The sequence below is a fragment of the Colletes latitarsis genome, chromosome 8 (assembly GCF_051014445.1).
Source record: "Colletes latitarsis isolate SP2378_abdomen chromosome 8, iyColLati1, whole genome shotgun sequence".
In the NCBI taxonomy this organism is placed as follows: Eukaryota; Metazoa; Arthropoda; class Insecta; order Hymenoptera; family Colletidae; genus Colletes; species Colletes latitarsis.
In genome coordinates this window covers 19,152,717-19,169,423 of record NC_135141.1, presented here as the reverse complement: position 1 = coordinate 19,169,423, position 16,707 = coordinate 19,152,717, and the positions used below count along the sequence as shown (strand labels likewise).

The following is a 16,707-nucleotide window of genomic DNA, read 5'->3' as shown; positions in this document are numbered from 1 at the left end:
AGTGCACAATGAGGAACAAGGTGGAGTTCAAGAACAGCTTAGAAAAGATATTGGCAGTCAAACGAATATATGTAAATGTTCTTTTAAAAATTTCAAGCGTGAACAGAATACTGATGAAAGCATCCAAGTAGATCAACTTTGTAATAATTTTGTAGAGGAAAGAAATGCAAGATTGTGTCAGACTATTATGGAAAAATCTTCAGAGATGCAAGTTGCCTCGAGAAAAATTGACTCCGAAGAGTCACAGAAAGAACATTTGGACGAAACTGATAAGGATTGCAAGCTAGATACAAAAAATGACAGAGATCGAGATGCCAGATCAATTGTCGAAACAGAAGAAGTGCAAGAGATTTACAAGAATTACAGGTCCAATAATTTTGACTACGACAGCGATAATACAGACGCGGCAAATGCCTTAAAAACAGCAGAAGAGAACGATAAGATCGACGTACGAAATTTACGATCGATAGTTTTATCGGAGTCTCGAGTCAAGCTGAAGACTTCGTCCACGAGTCGATCGACTCTAAAGTCGCGTCGATCGAAAGAGTTGGAGATGGAAGGTAGAATCCTCGAAAGTAGGAATAGCAGCGATAGTTTTTCCACCATAGACGCGGTAGAAGTGACCGATATTCGACAAGTCGAATCTGTTGAGGTGGAGACTATCGAGGAGTTCGGTACGAGGAACAGAAGCATCAGATTCAAACTATTGCCTGAAATCAAAGGGACCACGGTGGAGGTGAAGAAAAATTACGGAGACGCGGAGACAATTAACACTCAAACGTATTGGGAGAAGGCGTCCAAAGCTTCGAAGAATCGATTGATTAATCTCGATCCACCGTATCAGGGGGCGAGCAGGTTTCTTAAAAGAAATCCTAAAGTTCGTATCCTTCCTCCTGTTCCTAGCGCCTCATCCTTGATAAAGTGCAGGTAGAGAAAAGATTTTAAATGTATTACATTTGGGAAGGAAGTATTTCATATTCGTATGATTTTATGTTTACTAGGAGTAGAAAATATTCCTAAAAATTTTTTTTTAAACTTAATTCAGAAACACCATGCTCACATAGAGACCATACAGTCGTGGGCATTGCTTTTGAAACGATAGCAAGTGTAAGTTATAGTATACAGAATTTTAATGGGGAATTCTAGAGGCTAGAATAAGACGAAAATCAAGATTACCAATTTGATGATGGAGGCTTCGTTAAAAAGTTATTAACAATTAAATTCAAAAATTTCAAATCGTTCTGGAAAAAATATTTCCGGTTGCGGGGGTCAATAACAATCATTTTTGGTGAATACACATACCTCCGAAATCCTATCCACTTTTGAAAAAAAAAATCGGGTAAGTAGACAAATTTTTCGTCGAAATTAAAATATTTCAAATCGTTCTGGAAAAATTATTTTTGTTTGCGGGGGTCAATTGTAATCATTTTTGGTGAATAGACATACCCCCGAAATACTATCCATTTTCTAGAAAAAAATTCCGTACGGGCGGAACTTTAAACGTTAATAACTTTTTAATGAAACCTCGGTCAAGAAATTGGTATTCTTGAGTTTCGTCTTATTTTGGCCTCTAGAATCCTCTGTTAAAATTTTTCCCAGGAGTGGTCGAACACCCTTCACAATGGACTTTCGTTTTCAAGGTATTTCTATTTAAAGTTTGGTACGTACAAAGAAAAAGAATTATTTAAATTTATTTTAAAGAGCAGGATATGGTTAAGTCGGTAGAGCGTTTAACCACGACGTTTTTGGTTGTGGGTTCGAATCCCCGCCAAGTTATTTTTTTTCTTTCATTATTTTGAAATGCAAAAATATATTTTACTTATTATGCATATATGACATAAATATTAAAACGAAGAATCCTTCAATTTTTTATACAAAAAGCAATAGTAAGTATAGTAATAAAATAGCTATCGTTTAAAAAATAATCACGACTGTAGGGTCTCCTCGTCAATGTTTATTTTAGTGAAAGTAGAGTTGGTATTAAAGGCTTGTAAATTATAAAATGGAGCAAACAGGATTCAATCTTGTCTAATTAATTGCACATTGAAGATATCGACTGCACTGTACATATAAGGAACATCTGTATAGCGACTCCCGTACCCCTGTTTTAATGAAACTTTACCGAGACCTCTGAAAAATTTCATAAAAATCAGGGAAGGGGAAGAACATCACGGATCTTCCATGTTAGAGTTCCTAACACGCGTACGATATTGTAGGAATTTGACACTGCCATTACGTCCCGTATGGAGCAATTACGTGCGCAGAAGACCGGATTTTAATCTTGTACTTAGCGGTAGAACGTAAGTTTTAGGCGGTCGAACGAATTGCCAAGTCAGATTTCTGGTTTCCTTTTCGCAAAAATTGTTCACACGAATCGTTTGTTCTTGAAACCACGTCGAAAACGGCCACAGAGGCCATCTCGAACCGCAAATTTAATCTTGGCACGTTCGTCGGTGTATTCTGCATCGCATGCGTATCGCCCACGCGAATTTACCCGTCACTCCGTACAAAGGTTTGCTTTGGAAACTGGTCGAAGAACATGCTTTGAGTGTTTGTCCTGAGGCTGAAAGGCTTATCCGATTTAGCGAGTACACATCATTATCTCGTCACCAGTTTATCGTTGCAGTTCATCGATCGTACTTTAGAGTAGCGAAAACAGTTTCGTCCGACGGATCGAACTCGTCCACGCATGAAGAAAGAACAAAGTTGTCTGGCAAATTTTCTTTCACCAGCCTCGTTCCGTTTGTCACAGCACGTTTAAACACTCTGACCATCACCTAGTTCCAAACATGGCTGACGGTTCGAATTAGCCGATTGCGAACAACTTAACGAATTATAAAAATTATTAAACTAACGAAGAAAGACGATTCGGAAGTGAAGATTATTTTAAATTTGCATGGAAGCCTGGAGAACATTCTGAACACAATTGCGGTTAGGTTAGGTCACGCTGAAGGCATAAGGCGCTGTTGGCATAAGTTTTATCGGCTTTCTCATCGTGTTTCGTTGCTCGTGACTGGAGATGAATTTTGTTCCAGTAAATAAAAACTCTGATGATCATTGCATAAACGTTTTCGGTCGTAGTTCATCTTTGCTCACGACCAACGTGACGAACGCTCATTTTTAATCATGATTGAACGTAATATACACGTGCGTTTGATTGTTTGAATGAACCAAGTGGTCGATTATTTAATTTAAATCGATCGTTCTAGTCGAATTATCGTTTAAATTAAATGTTTCTTAAATTTGAATTGAACAGTCCTGATGTATACACGCTATCATTCATAATGCGATAGTAAAGCGTCGATTCATAGCACTTCTTCAATTAGCTTTTACGAAAACTATTTAATCAGCAACATTCTCAAGATGAAATGAAATTGTAGGCCACACATCGCACCAATTACTTCGAAGACGTTTCTTTTTACAATTTTTTCCATCAGTGGGTTGAGAACTGCAAATTCTAATTCGTTACTAATGTGGCGCGATCTCCCGTACTCGCCGCCAGAGGGCTACGCTCTTGTCTCTCTCGCAAGCGTTTGACTGACCACTCCTCGACTGACTACCCAATATCCTTCTCACTTCCTCCACCAGCGAAGCAGCGCCACAGTAACATATTGTTTATTCCGTGTTTTTCCATCTTCGAACTCCACGTAATAATTTGCACATTGATGAGATAGTCATAATTGAAAATTATATGTAATTAAAAATAGTAAAATAATCTAAAAAGTGTTTTTTAGTAGTTTTTTAAAAGTGGTTGATCGAAGACCTGGAAATCCTTCTAGAGTTAATAAAATCGATTTTAACGGATTTAGGTTAAATTGTCACCAGCTTTGCGTTAAACTATTCCAAAAGGAAACGTCTTCCGCAGGGTCGTCACACTAAAAGCTTCTTCGTGCTTTCAGCGGTAAGGATTACGATCCCTTCTTGCTGGCAGAGCAGCAGATGAACGACCTGCTCTCGGACGCTAGCGAACAATCCATGACGGATAGTCCGCCGATTGAGCAAAACCGCAAAACTTCGTTTCCACTCTCTCACTCCTCCGCTTTCGTGAAGTATCCCTATCAACCGTCTCCTTCTCGACCAGAGAAGCGATCGTCCCTGATAGCACCACCCACGGAATTCGATGACCTCGCTACCGATTTCTCCAGCGACTCGACCGAGACCAATTCGCTGTCTCGCGAGGTTTTCCTGAAGGATAGCAAAGATTTCAAGGAATCCGTCTCCAAATCGGACGTAGAAAAGAGATCACCGGTCAGGGAGCTGGGTAGACGAGTGATCATCGACAGATCAAAAGCTTTAGGCGGAGATGTCGAGGACGCTAGTCGCGGTAGCAGAACGGACAAAGCTCGCAAAATCCTCGACAAAGTCTCGCCTAAAGTTATACGACCAACGGTAAATCGTTCGTTTTCCGTTCGAGCTGCCTCCGCTCCTAAAATGGCGGCCACCGACAGGAAAACCTCGAACGGTTCTCAGGATTCCAAGGAATCTCATAAATGCAACGACGGTCAGAGGTCCTCGAACGCCATCTTAAACAGTAGAAATAATAATTACGTTAACCTTTCGAGCAGCAACCTCAGCCTCAGCTCTATAGTGTCCTCCGACGTGGACATCAAACGATCGAACTCTGTTTTCGACGAGTTGATGACCTCGTTCGAAGACGAGAACGATGGTTCCTTTCCGTCCTTGAAATCCCTCCTAAAGAACGATTCCTTGTCCGTGACTAGTCCCGCACGAGGCAGACAACGAGGCGATCAGGCCAGCGACGAGGATCTCTCATCCCCGGAGAGCTACAAGAGGCAGGACCATAGCAAGCTCAGTGGAGACTCGGCGTACAGCAGGTTAATATGCACACGTATTACGATTTTTAGTCTAAACATGGAGAGACGAGGACAGTTTTGGAATTTTATCAAAGAGAAACTACTTGAGACGTTGGGTTCTACACTTTGCACCGTTGTTTATACGTACCTTGCTCACCGTAATTCTTTTTCAAACATGTACTTACGCAATCGTAAAAAGAATGTACTCTTGAGGTTGACATGATTCTTTAAGTTTAACGATATTGTCAACCGTTAGTTTCTCCTCGTCACAAACTTCCCTTGCAAGAATACTTCAGTGTTTCTGTTATACTACTCGATTACACTATTTCACAAATCTTGTTTATATAACATTGAGCAGGTAATATAGATACAAATGAAAACAAAAAGCTACTTACGTATTTCTTATATTATTCAAGTATAAACATATGTTTCTTGGAATTATTGGAGAGAAAAGAGCAGAAAAAGTGTTCGAGTTTGTAATTATTCACAGCACTGTAACTAGCGTTGGGACTGTGGCGTCACCGCCCGTACTCGCTACCAGAGGGGTCGCGCTCTCGCAAGTGCTCGACCGACTCCTCCGTTTCTATGTATACAGGTCCACGCAATTGTTTCAAGTCATAACTACGTTATTATTGCATTTATGAAAAAATGCCAAAGAGAAAGATAAATAGTTCGAAAAGCACTACATCTGTAGGCCTTTAAATTTTTTTTAGATGCAGCAGTGCATGTGCAATTAACAATTGCATCATTTCTTTAAATAGAAATGCATATTTTTTTTTACACAGATCGATTCTTCTGTTCATTCTATGTAAAAAATGATTAGGGTATCATGGCAAAAAAATTATTAGATCTCGAGATATTTTCAAAAAATGTCTTTATTGAAGAAGATACTCAAACACTTCATGACTATATTGTAAAGGTAAACAACCTTTCGACATTGTTATCATAACAGAAACTGATTTGTACGAGTAAGCATTTCATCATTCAGGAGCAATTCACGTATCGTAACTCGAGTACGAAAACTAAGAATTTGAAAAGTGTAACTGTATTTCACTAAATACAAGAAAATCTATTTTATTAACAGTGAGAAACAAGATATGTACGACACTTTTGCGTTGTGTGACAAAAATACGAATGCCGCCGCAAGACTGTACCAGGAAAAATATCCAAACCGTCGACAACCATCGCGACAATTGTTTTTCAAACTGAATAACAATTTGCAACGCTATGGTGCATTTACCAAACCCAAAAGAGAAGTTCAAAAACCAGTAGTAGAAAATGAAAACAACAAAGTGAACATACTCGCTTATTTACAGTGGAAACCACAAGCATCTACACGAGAAATATCGAGAGAATGCAATGTAAGCCTCGGTAGTGTGAAACGAATTTTAAAATCAGAGAAGCTTCATCCGTATCGATTTAGTGTTGGACATGCCTTACATGCTGGAGATTCAATAAGACGTATGCAATTTTGTCAATTTGTTTTAAACCAAATTCAGATCAACGAAGATTTCCCGCGGCAAATTTTCTGGACGGATGAATGTACGTTCACCAACAATGGTATTTTTAATTGTCATAATGAACATACATGGGTAAGAAGAAATCCATTCCTTAGGAGGAACATACATCACCAAATAAGGTACACTATTAATGTATGGTGTGGGATTTTAAATACCAATATTATTGGTCCATACTTGATCGATGGTGCCCTAAACGGAGAAAAATATTGGCACTTTTTGGAATTTTAATTGTCATCTCTTCTCGACGACATTCCTCTCCGAGACAGGCTAAATTGTAAATACTTTCAACAAGATGGAGCACCGGCACACAACTCACAAGTGGCCATGCGGTTTCTAAAAAATAAGTTTTGCAATAACGTTATCGCAACAAATACATCAATACGTTGGCCAGCCCGTTCACCTAATTTAAGTCCCCTTGACTTTTTTCTGTGGGGTTATTTGAAAGATAGAATTTATTCAAATCCCATAGATTCTGTAGAGAATCTGAAAGAAAGAACCATACTGGAATGTGCAGCAATAACTGCAGATAATTTAAACGCAGTTATACAAACAATAAAAAAACGTTATCATAAATGTTTAGAATGTAATGGAGAAGCATTTGAGCATCTTCTTCGATAAAGACATTTTTTGAAAATATCTCGAGATCTAATAATTTTTTTGCCATGGTAGCCTAATCATTTTTTACGTAGAATGAACAGAAGAATCGATCTGTGTAAAAAAAAATATGCATTTCTATTTAAAGAAATGATGCAATTGTTAATTGCACATGCACTGCCGCATCTAAAAAAAATTTAAAGGCCTACAGATGTAGTGCTCTTCGAACCATTTATCTTTCTCCCGTAAATGCAATAATAACGAAGTTATGACTTGAAACAATTGCGTGGATCACCCTGTATACATATGTATATTCCTCGACCGACTACTCAATATCCCTCACTTTCCTATGATCTTTCTCCCTTCCTACACCTAGCAGAGAACGCCACAGGACCTTTACCCTGTTCCTCGTGACAAGTCTAATTGTTGCTTCGACGAGTTTCGACATTCTCGTAGTTATCCTATGTCAAATTCTAGCCGTGTGACGTGTGAATCACGCTTACGCCATAATATTCCCCCAACACCCTGCAACCCCCTGCATGCCTAAAATCCCGTTCGATGTGTTTCTCCTAGTTTAAATCGCAAATATTCGCACCACGGACGCAGCACTAACGACGTGGCGGGACGCCTTGAGGAAGACTCGTCGAGGCACCACCGACGCCACGACGACGGCGTCACGGCAACCACCAAATGCAAAATGTCCAAGTTTTGCCACGAGTGCGGTTCCAAGTTCCCGGAAACGGCGAAATTCTGTTGCGAGTGCGGCATCAGAAGACTCGTCCTCTGAAGAACAACTTCTCGTGACTCAAGTAGACGACTTTGAAACGCAATATTCCATGACACACTTTGTTAGGTCACGGTTGAGAAGTTACACTTAATATATACGCTAAATAATATTAACTTGTTTCGACCAAAAAGTGTCTTGCGCGAAATAGCGTTGAAAATGTTCGATTCGAAGCAAGTTGAATGCGATCCGAGTAATCATAATACATATAGGTCCTTCAGAGTACGAATAGAGAGGTGTCAGCACGAAGGAATTGAATGAAAAATTATTTTCAATATCCGTAAACGATTATTAGGGCAGCTAAAGTTAATACCACTACTCTAGTCACTTGTTCCGGTCATTGAGAGTTCTAACGACAGCGGATGAATTAAAATTCTCAGTATTAGGGGATCATACAGATGGGACGAACGTCAATTGTAGAAGATAGTGTCAAGAAAATAATCTGTAGCCGTGTGATTATATTTATTCTGTGAGATAATGTCGATTTGTAGGATTTACGTTACACTGTATCAGCGCAAGGATTTCGAAAATTTAATTAGATTAGAATCCGATCCTGCGGCGTTGGTTTTGGTTTGATTCTGTAAAACTTGTTCTATTTTAAAATACGAGTTGTAATGTGTTCATTTGTTCGTTTTAAAGGCTACCGTATACTCTTAAAATCGTAAAACCCCTTTTTAATACCCTGTATACTGTAGACGTTGACCTGAAAATAATGGACGGATATATATACCAAATAAATTCCATTTAATTTACAATAAGCATAGTTACCATTACAGAACATCACGTTTGCATTTTTTATGCTCGATGTGTTAGGAGCCGAAGAAAATAATAATTGAAGCTGGAAATAAGGAACCGAAATGGAATTTAGATTTATTTCTCTTCGTCTCCAAACAATACAGCGGTGTTCGACATTCTTTTGTTCAATTTTGTATTTATTACCGTGAACGAATAATTTAATATATAGACGTCTGTCTTCTTTTTTACGAAACTCCTAGTGTAACCATTTTATATAAGCTTTTTATACAAGTGAGCACAAGGGGAACACAGAAGAAACAGATTACAGTAAAGTACTATATGTATAGGGGAATATCCTCACAATTGAATGTTTGGGAAATGGGATAAACCACATTACTAAAGCACTGACAAAACTTTTTTTATTTCTTTTTTTAACATAGTCCTTACGTTTTCCTGATTAAAATGAAAACGAAACACGACATAATTCGAATGACATTTAGTAATATAATAAAAATTACTCGCAAAAACTAACACTCGATAACATTACTCAATAAAATATAGTGTTTCTTTGATCGCGTTAATTTAGTTTTAATCCAAAGTCCAACGCGCGTTACCATTATTTATTTTAACAATGACTTTATTGTTCGAATAAAATTGTACATTTTAGAAACGATTTAACGAGTATTTACTTTACTTCGAAATCGAAGCGTTATCGATATATATAAAGTGTTAAAAAATGAACAAGGAAATAAATGTATTCGAAGTACCTGTGTCGATTTAGTTTCATCCCGACACGAAACCATCTACAGGTTAGGCGAGCAAACACGTTTTGCGTTTATTCTAATCTTTGCATAAACGAAATAATTATATTTATTGGAAATGTGCTGATACAATTTGTTACTGATCGTCGAAACCCGTTATCGAGGATAAATTACGAGTGGATACCAGTATGTTTATGCTTGTAAAAAATGTCCGAGGTTTTTACACCTTGAAAATAGCGTGTTTGCTTCTAGCTTCTTTTAACAAACGACGAACGAATGATAAATCAAGGTTTCTGGTGTGTAATGGCTGCCGAGGTGGACACAATTCTCAGAAACAGTTTGAAATGTTACGAACTTTAAGTCGGCTGCCACGAATTCTCGCAAGGAACAACGATTACCAAAGTCTGCCCACGCTGGGCAGGGATTTGAATGCCTCGCTGTCGCAATTATTTCTCTCACAACCTCAACGCTCGGGCAGAAAAGGTTCGCGGGGTATTCACGTAAACGTCAGTCCAGGCGAAAAAGCGAAATGTGGCAACGAGAACGGTGACAATGTAAACAATTTTCGATAAATTCTCAGCACCCTTGCTATTGCCAAATCTAAAGCTATTATCAAAATCTGGAATTGTTTCTTGCAGAACTATCCCATGATAGATCACTGTTATGATGTCGTGATCGTGGGCGCTGGTGGTGCGGGATTAAGAGCAGCGTTCGGTTTGGGTAACTCCAATTCATTATTTCCAGTCGTTAAAAATTTAATAGCTACCTAATGTATTAATTTATTCGATCATCTGCAATTTAAAATAGTCTTTACCCTTAAATCTACTCTCCTATTATTAAATAGGAAGTAAGGGATTCCGGGTGGCAGTAGTCACGAAATTATTTCCGACAAGATCTCACACGGTGGCCGCTCAAGGTGGAATAAATGCCGCCATCGATATCGAAAAGGAGGACAGCTGGCTCTACCACATGTACGATACTGTGAAAGGGTCTGACTGGCTAGGGGACCAAGACGCCATACACTTTATGACGAGGGAGGCACCGCAGGCAGTCTACGAGCTGGAAAATTATGGTAAAACCTTTAAATATAATATAAAATAAAATATTCGCGGTTGTTCAATGGATTTAAAATAATAATTTTGCTTCCATGCTTTCCCTAAATCCTTTTATGGCCTACGATGCGCAACATATTGTAAAAATATTTAGAAGTCTTGTACTACATAAGAGATACACTCTAAACAAAATGGCTACTTTCGTTATTCTTACGGGTATTATTTTTATTTTTGTATCGAATATCTTCTAGTATCCGCGAATGCAAAATTATATTTTCGTAGAAATTCGACAAAATTTACGAGCGATCGTCGAATTTTCAGGTTGCCCCTTCAGTCGCACGGACGACGGAAAGATCTATCAGCGAGCGTTCGGTGGTCAGTCTCTGAAGTTTGGAAAAGGCGGTCAAGCTCACAGAACTTGTGCCGTCGCGGATAGAACCGGTCACGCAATGTTGCACACTTTATATGGACAAAGCCTGCGTTACGAAGTGCATTATTACGTCGAGTACTTTGCTCTTGATCTTCTTATGCACGGTCGGTGCTGCAAGGGCGTTTTAGCATGGGAACTAGAAACTGGGCTGTTGCATCGCTTTAGAGCCCATCACACGGTAACAAAATTTTTTTAAATTTACACGAACGATATGGCGAAGCAATCGTGTAAATTAAAAAATTTACTAGAATCGACATACAGGGTGTTCGGCCACCCTTGGGAAAAATTTTAATCCAAGATTCTAGAGGCCAAAGTAAGACGAAAATCAAGAATATCAATTTCTTGAATGCGGCTTCATTAAAAAGTTATTAAAAAATTAAATTAAAAAATTTCAAATCATTCAGAAAAAATTATTTTTAATTGTGGGCCCCAATTACGATCATTTTTGGTGAATACACATACCCCTAAAAACCTACCCACTTTCGAGAAAAAAATTCGAGTAGATACTGAAATTTTTAGACGAAATTAAAAAATTTCAAATCATACTAAAAAAATTATATTTAGTTACAGGAGTCAATTACAAGCAATTTTTGTGAACAAACATACCCCAAAATCCTACGCACTTTCGAGAAAAAAATTCGGATAGGTTACTGAAATTTTTCGGCGAAATTAAAACATTTCAAATTGTTCTAAAAAAATTATTTTTAGTTGCAGGGATCAATAACATTCATTTTTTATATAAAAGATTCAATACTCTTGAAACTTTTTACCATTTCGGAGTTAAGTCCAGCGTTTCGAGTAGGTGCCTAAATTTTTGGCGAAAAAAAAATTTCTAATCGTTCTAAAAAAATTATTTTCAGTTACAGAGGTTAATTACAAACATTTTTGGTCAATAGACATACCCTCGAAATCTTAATCATTTTCGAGAAAAAAATTCTTTACCGAAAATATAATTTCAGGCCAGAAATGTCACTCCAAAATGTCACGCGTATCTTTAAAACGTCATAACTTCTGAACGGATTGATTTTAAGCGATTTTAATATTTCAAAAGGCAAACAACGCGTATTTAAGTGAAGAATATGTATAAATCGCGAAAATATTCGAAACGTTGATCCTTGACCCCGCAAAATGAGAAAAATCCCATAAAAATGGCCCAATTTTCAAACGACCATAACTTCTACAATAGTGAATATATTTAAATGAAACTTTTTCCTGAAGCAGAGCTCATGGGTACCTACAAAAAAGTATTAAACAACTTTTCTGTAGGGTGTCCAACAAAAGTACTAAAAATAAAGAACGAATTTAAAAAAAAAATCGACTGTGGGTAGATGCTTAAATTTTTCGACAAGAAAAAAAATTTCGTATCGTTCTGAAAAAATTATTTTTAGTTGCAGGGGTCAATTACAGTAAATTTTGGTGAATACACATACCTCCGAAATCCTACGCATTTTCGAAAAAAAAATTTTTTACGGGTGGAACTTTAAACATTAATAACTTTTTAACGAAACGTCTATCAACAAATTGGTATTTTTGATTTTCGTCTTATTTTGGCCTCTAGAATCTCCCATTAAAATTTTTCCCAGGGGTGGCCGAACACCCTGTATCTATAAAACAGCTATGGCATTTGTCAGTCTCATAAATTGTTTTAATTCAGTTATTTTCTGGCGTTTAATGCGTGATATTACATAGTCGCTGTTTTTCCTAGATGTTGGCAACAGGTGGAGCAGGAAGATGTTACTTGTCCTGCACGGCTGCGCACGCATGCACAGGCGACGGTTTGGCGATAGCATCTAGAGCAGGATTACCACTTCAAGATATGGAGTTCGTCCAGTTTCATCCAACCGGTATTCCACGGCAAAGAGAACAACGTTTAGCGTAGAAAATGCTTTCCGCGTTTAACGTCCCGACTTTTCCGTTAGGAATATACGGCAGCGGCATTCTGATAACGGAAGGCAGTCGAGGGGAAGGTGGAAAACTGATGAATTCTGAAGGGGAATTCTTTATGGAACGATACGCGCCCAACGCGAAAGACCTCGCGTCTCGCGATATAGTATCAAGAGCGATAACCATGGAAATATTCGAGGGAAGGTGATGCTATATCCATGGAAAATTAATAAATGACCTAAACACAACTACGAGATAGAAACTCTAACAAAGTTATGCCTCATACATACCCAGAATGTCCCGTAAAACAGGCTTACGTTTGTTAATCTAACTTTCGGTTATCACTGTACAGGTTAAACGACATAAACGCGTAAATTACTGCTCTTTCTAATACTGGATCCGTACGACGACAAACCGTACATTGTACCGAGAACTTAATTTCAGTTTCACTTTGTCTTTCGAAAAGATAATTAATTAAAACATTCGTTCGTAATGCTTTAGAGGCGTCGGTGCTAAGAAAGATCACGTGTATTTGCAACTGGATCATTTGCCAAAGGAGGTAATACGAACAAAATTACCTGGGATTTCGCATTTGGCTTGGGTGTTTGCTGGCGTGGACGTGGAAAAAGAACCGATTCCTGTTATTCCAACGGTGCACTACAATATGGGTGGTATAACTACAAATTGGCGCGCACAGGTGAATTGTAAGGCCGCAGTCCCACTTGTGTAAAACCAGCTCCACATATTGGATTGTCGATCGAATGTCCTAGCATTAGCAGGGGCGAATCCGGAGAAGGAATCTCCCCTAAAAGTTATATTTTTAAAAAATATATTCATATTTCCCCTTCCCCAAACGAGGCTTCAAAATCCACCCTCCGACTGGGTAGGATAACTACACCAGTTAAGCGGGTGTTACTGTATCTATAGAAGCAAGATAACCAAGATAAAACTTTCTTTACTAACGTTGGAATCTTAATAGAGAAAGGATGTACTTCATCGTACGATAACGTGTGTAATCAACAACTCGGAACGGTCAGTTGTAACGCCCACGTGGGTGTGAATGAACTTCTAACTCCCGATTTAAAGATGCCGCCACCGGGGGCGTAAACGATACTTAACGCTTGATTCAGAGATGACGCCCCAGTGGCATCGGTGGACCGTGTTGCGTCAATTGCGTTTCGTGTCGCGCGTTACACAAGTGGGCCTGTAACCTTAGAAAAATAACGAGAGAACATGTTACTTGAAGTATGTAATAACGTGCAACGAGTGAATCACCGATCGCTAATTCTCTCGACAAGGTTATAACACGAGAGAACGAGGAGGACCATGTGATCGAAGGACTATGGGCGGCGGGTGAAACTGCGTGCGCATCCGTCCATGGCGCCAATCGACTGGGCGCCAACAGTCTGCTGGAACTGATCGTCTTCGGTAAAGCTATCGCCGATCAAATCGATTGCATGACCAGACCTGGTGAGCGTCACGAGGATGTATCAACCGTAAGGATATGCTCTAATGTCGTCTTAATTGCCCATGATTACCCACTAAGAGACCCGTTGACGCATTGACTGTCACCTCGTATTCGTCGAGACAGAGATGGACAAAATAATTAAATATTTCACAATTATCAAATAACAGCTTAATTATACAGTCGAATAACGTCACGAATAGACTGCTATGCAAGGTTTTATTTCTTATCTGTTATTGAAATTGAAAATTTTCATGATATTTTAACTTATTTACGCGATGTCATAGGGAGCTTATTATCAATGGTACAAGCGGAAAACACGGTTTTTACACAAATATATTAGTTTTATGACAAGTACGCGATAAGAATAACTACTGTTAGAATACATAAACTATAGTATCTGCCTAAAAATTCGTACGCGAGACAAATGTCAACATTTTACGAACTATAAGTTTTGTAGGCAGTATGTATGAAAAAATTTATGATCGAGTAAGACGAAACAGATTTCACAGGATTAACACACGAATCCTTTCCCTTCCATAAATCATGCCCAATTGATCGAAAGCTTATGTCTGAATACATACCATTGGTCAACTTCTCGCACGTTTCTCAAATATTTACTCAAGTTTTTCTGTGTAGTTTTAATTCCGAGAGAGAGACGCTAATATCTCTATAAAACCGCACGTAACTTCGAGTAGCCGATACGTTTTCAGCAGTGAAAGTAAAAACAGCCTTCGCGTGTGTTTTCTGTGATTTATTGCTGCTATATCGAGGTTAAAATTGAAACTCGAACGAAACGAAGTATCGATGAAATAAAATCACGTTTAATTCCACGACGACGACGCAAAATATTCATGCTACGGATAGTACCTTTTAACGCGTGAGAGCAACTGGTTTCCAAGCATCGGTGGCATTTCTGCTAACCTCTAAACACGCTTTGTTTACATTTTTTCATAGTCGCCTCGAAGTTCACTCAGAGCAGAAATACTTTCGATCGTTTCACTTCGAGAGCGTCTATTTTATTTCACGACGTATTTACAAACAGGCTCTTAGCGATCAATCTATTTGTCGTTTCGATGCGACGCGTTACGCGAAAGGCTGCGTTCCCGTCGCCGAGCTACGGGAGGAGATGCAACAAACGATGCACCGATATTGCTCGGTGTTCAGAACCTGTCACATATTGCAACGAGGATGCCGCGAGATGACGCGGCTATACACCTGCGATTTACCGGATATATGTGTAGGTGAATTGATCGAAATTTCCCATTATTACTCTTCCAATCTCCCCAATTTGAATATACGTTAATTGTTTTGATCGATGCCCGCTATGAAGTTTTTATTTCCATTTTGTACCGCATGATGGAACCTGGAATATGTTCGTAAAACAGGTTCAAGACCAGTCCTTAATTTGGAACACAGAACTCGTGGAAGCCATAGAATTACAGAACATGATGCTGGTTAGTATGCACATTGTTTACGCGGCGGAAAATAGAAAAGAATCCCGTGGATCGCATGCTCGTGACGACTACAAGGTACATATTTGCATAATGATCGCGTTTCGGGATCGTTCGAACGCGGAATGACAATTTGCAAGGAAATCGTACTTACAGGAAAGATGCGACGAATACAATTATGCCCAACCGGTCGAAGGTCAAACAAAACGACCATATAGCGAGCACTGGCGCAAACATACGCTTACATGGGCTCGAGAGGATGGATTAGTAAGTTATCCAAAGCGGAAAATTATTACTATTAAGATTGGACATCACTTTAATTTGACCTTCAATGAAAGACACTAAACGTCTCATTATTTCAAATTGTACGCGAAAATTGCAATGTCAGTGTTGCGTGACCCATTTTCTAACGTTTTTTTTCCTTCCATTCTACCGTGTATGCTTCTATGAGCATGTTACGTAATTACGACGTTTTTTCTACCGTCATAAAACATCTGAAATTCATGGTTTTGCAGATCAGTATATCATACCGACCAGTCATCGATTCTACATTGGACGAGGCTGAGGCTCAGCATGTTCCGCCAACGGTTCGAATGTATTGACAAGATAGAATTCGTGGTGTATAATTTTTGCTTCGAAACGCAGTCAACGTTACGCATTCGCCAACGTAATTAAAACCAGTGGAAGGCCACGTTATCGTGAAATTGTAAAAGCGGCCAGACTTTGTCATACGACGCGCGTGTCCCCTATACATTCCGTTTGCCGCCTTTAACGCGACATATTATACAACTAATTAATTCCAACCGGAGGCGCAGACCCACATGCTATCTTATTTGCATATTCGAACGACGAAATGCCATACTTAATATGTAGAATTATATTCTTCCATGTCTAACAATTTATTTGTATTTTCTTTTTATTGCTCACCGAATATCATTTATCGGTGTGAATGAATTCTATACAATTTATCTTTTTTTTTTTTTTTTATTTTTACAATGTTCCAAGCATTCAGCAAATCTATTTTCAGTAAATTTTGGTGTATATTTTTTTAACGTGCCCGATGGACGGTTCTGAAATTAATATCATAAAAACTGGCACAAATTTTCAGCGATGGCGTGCGACCACAAAGGCATCAGTACCAGATTTATGGTGAAATTGAGTTATCAACAGTTGAAATGTACGAAAGGAAATATAAACAGATTTAAAAAAACGAC

At 38.6% G+C, this 16,707-nt stretch overlaps 1 protein-coding gene across 1 annotated transcript in view; it reads left to right on the top strand.

Annotated features, from left to right (window-relative positions):
- Positions 1–16,679, top strand: part of LOC143344629 (succinate dehydrogenase [ubiquinone] flavoprotein subunit, mitochondrial-like) — a 29,067-nt gene extending 12,388 nt beyond the window's left edge. The window contains exons 5-16 of the mRNA XM_076770863.1: positions 3,900–4,179; positions 9,847–9,928; positions 10,053–10,280; positions 10,582–10,868; positions 12,396–12,534; positions 12,610–12,778; positions 13,076–13,271; positions 13,873–14,070; positions 15,085–15,279; positions 15,428–15,571; positions 15,650–15,760; positions 16,009–16,679. Of these exons, the coding sequence (XP_076626978.1) occupies positions 3,900–4,179; positions 9,847–9,928; positions 10,053–10,280; positions 10,582–10,868; positions 12,396–12,534; positions 12,610–12,778; positions 13,076–13,271; positions 13,873–14,070; positions 15,085–15,279; positions 15,428–15,571; positions 15,650–15,760; positions 16,009–16,095 (2,116 nt within the window). The 3' untranslated portion in view covers positions 16,096–16,679. The remainder of the gene's footprint in view (positions 1–3,899; positions 4,180–9,846; positions 9,929–10,052; positions 10,281–10,581; positions 10,869–12,395; positions 12,535–12,609; positions 12,779–13,075; positions 13,272–13,872; positions 14,071–15,084; positions 15,280–15,427; positions 15,572–15,649; positions 15,761–16,008) is intronic.
- Positions 16,680–16,707: the final 28 nt, after the last annotated feature.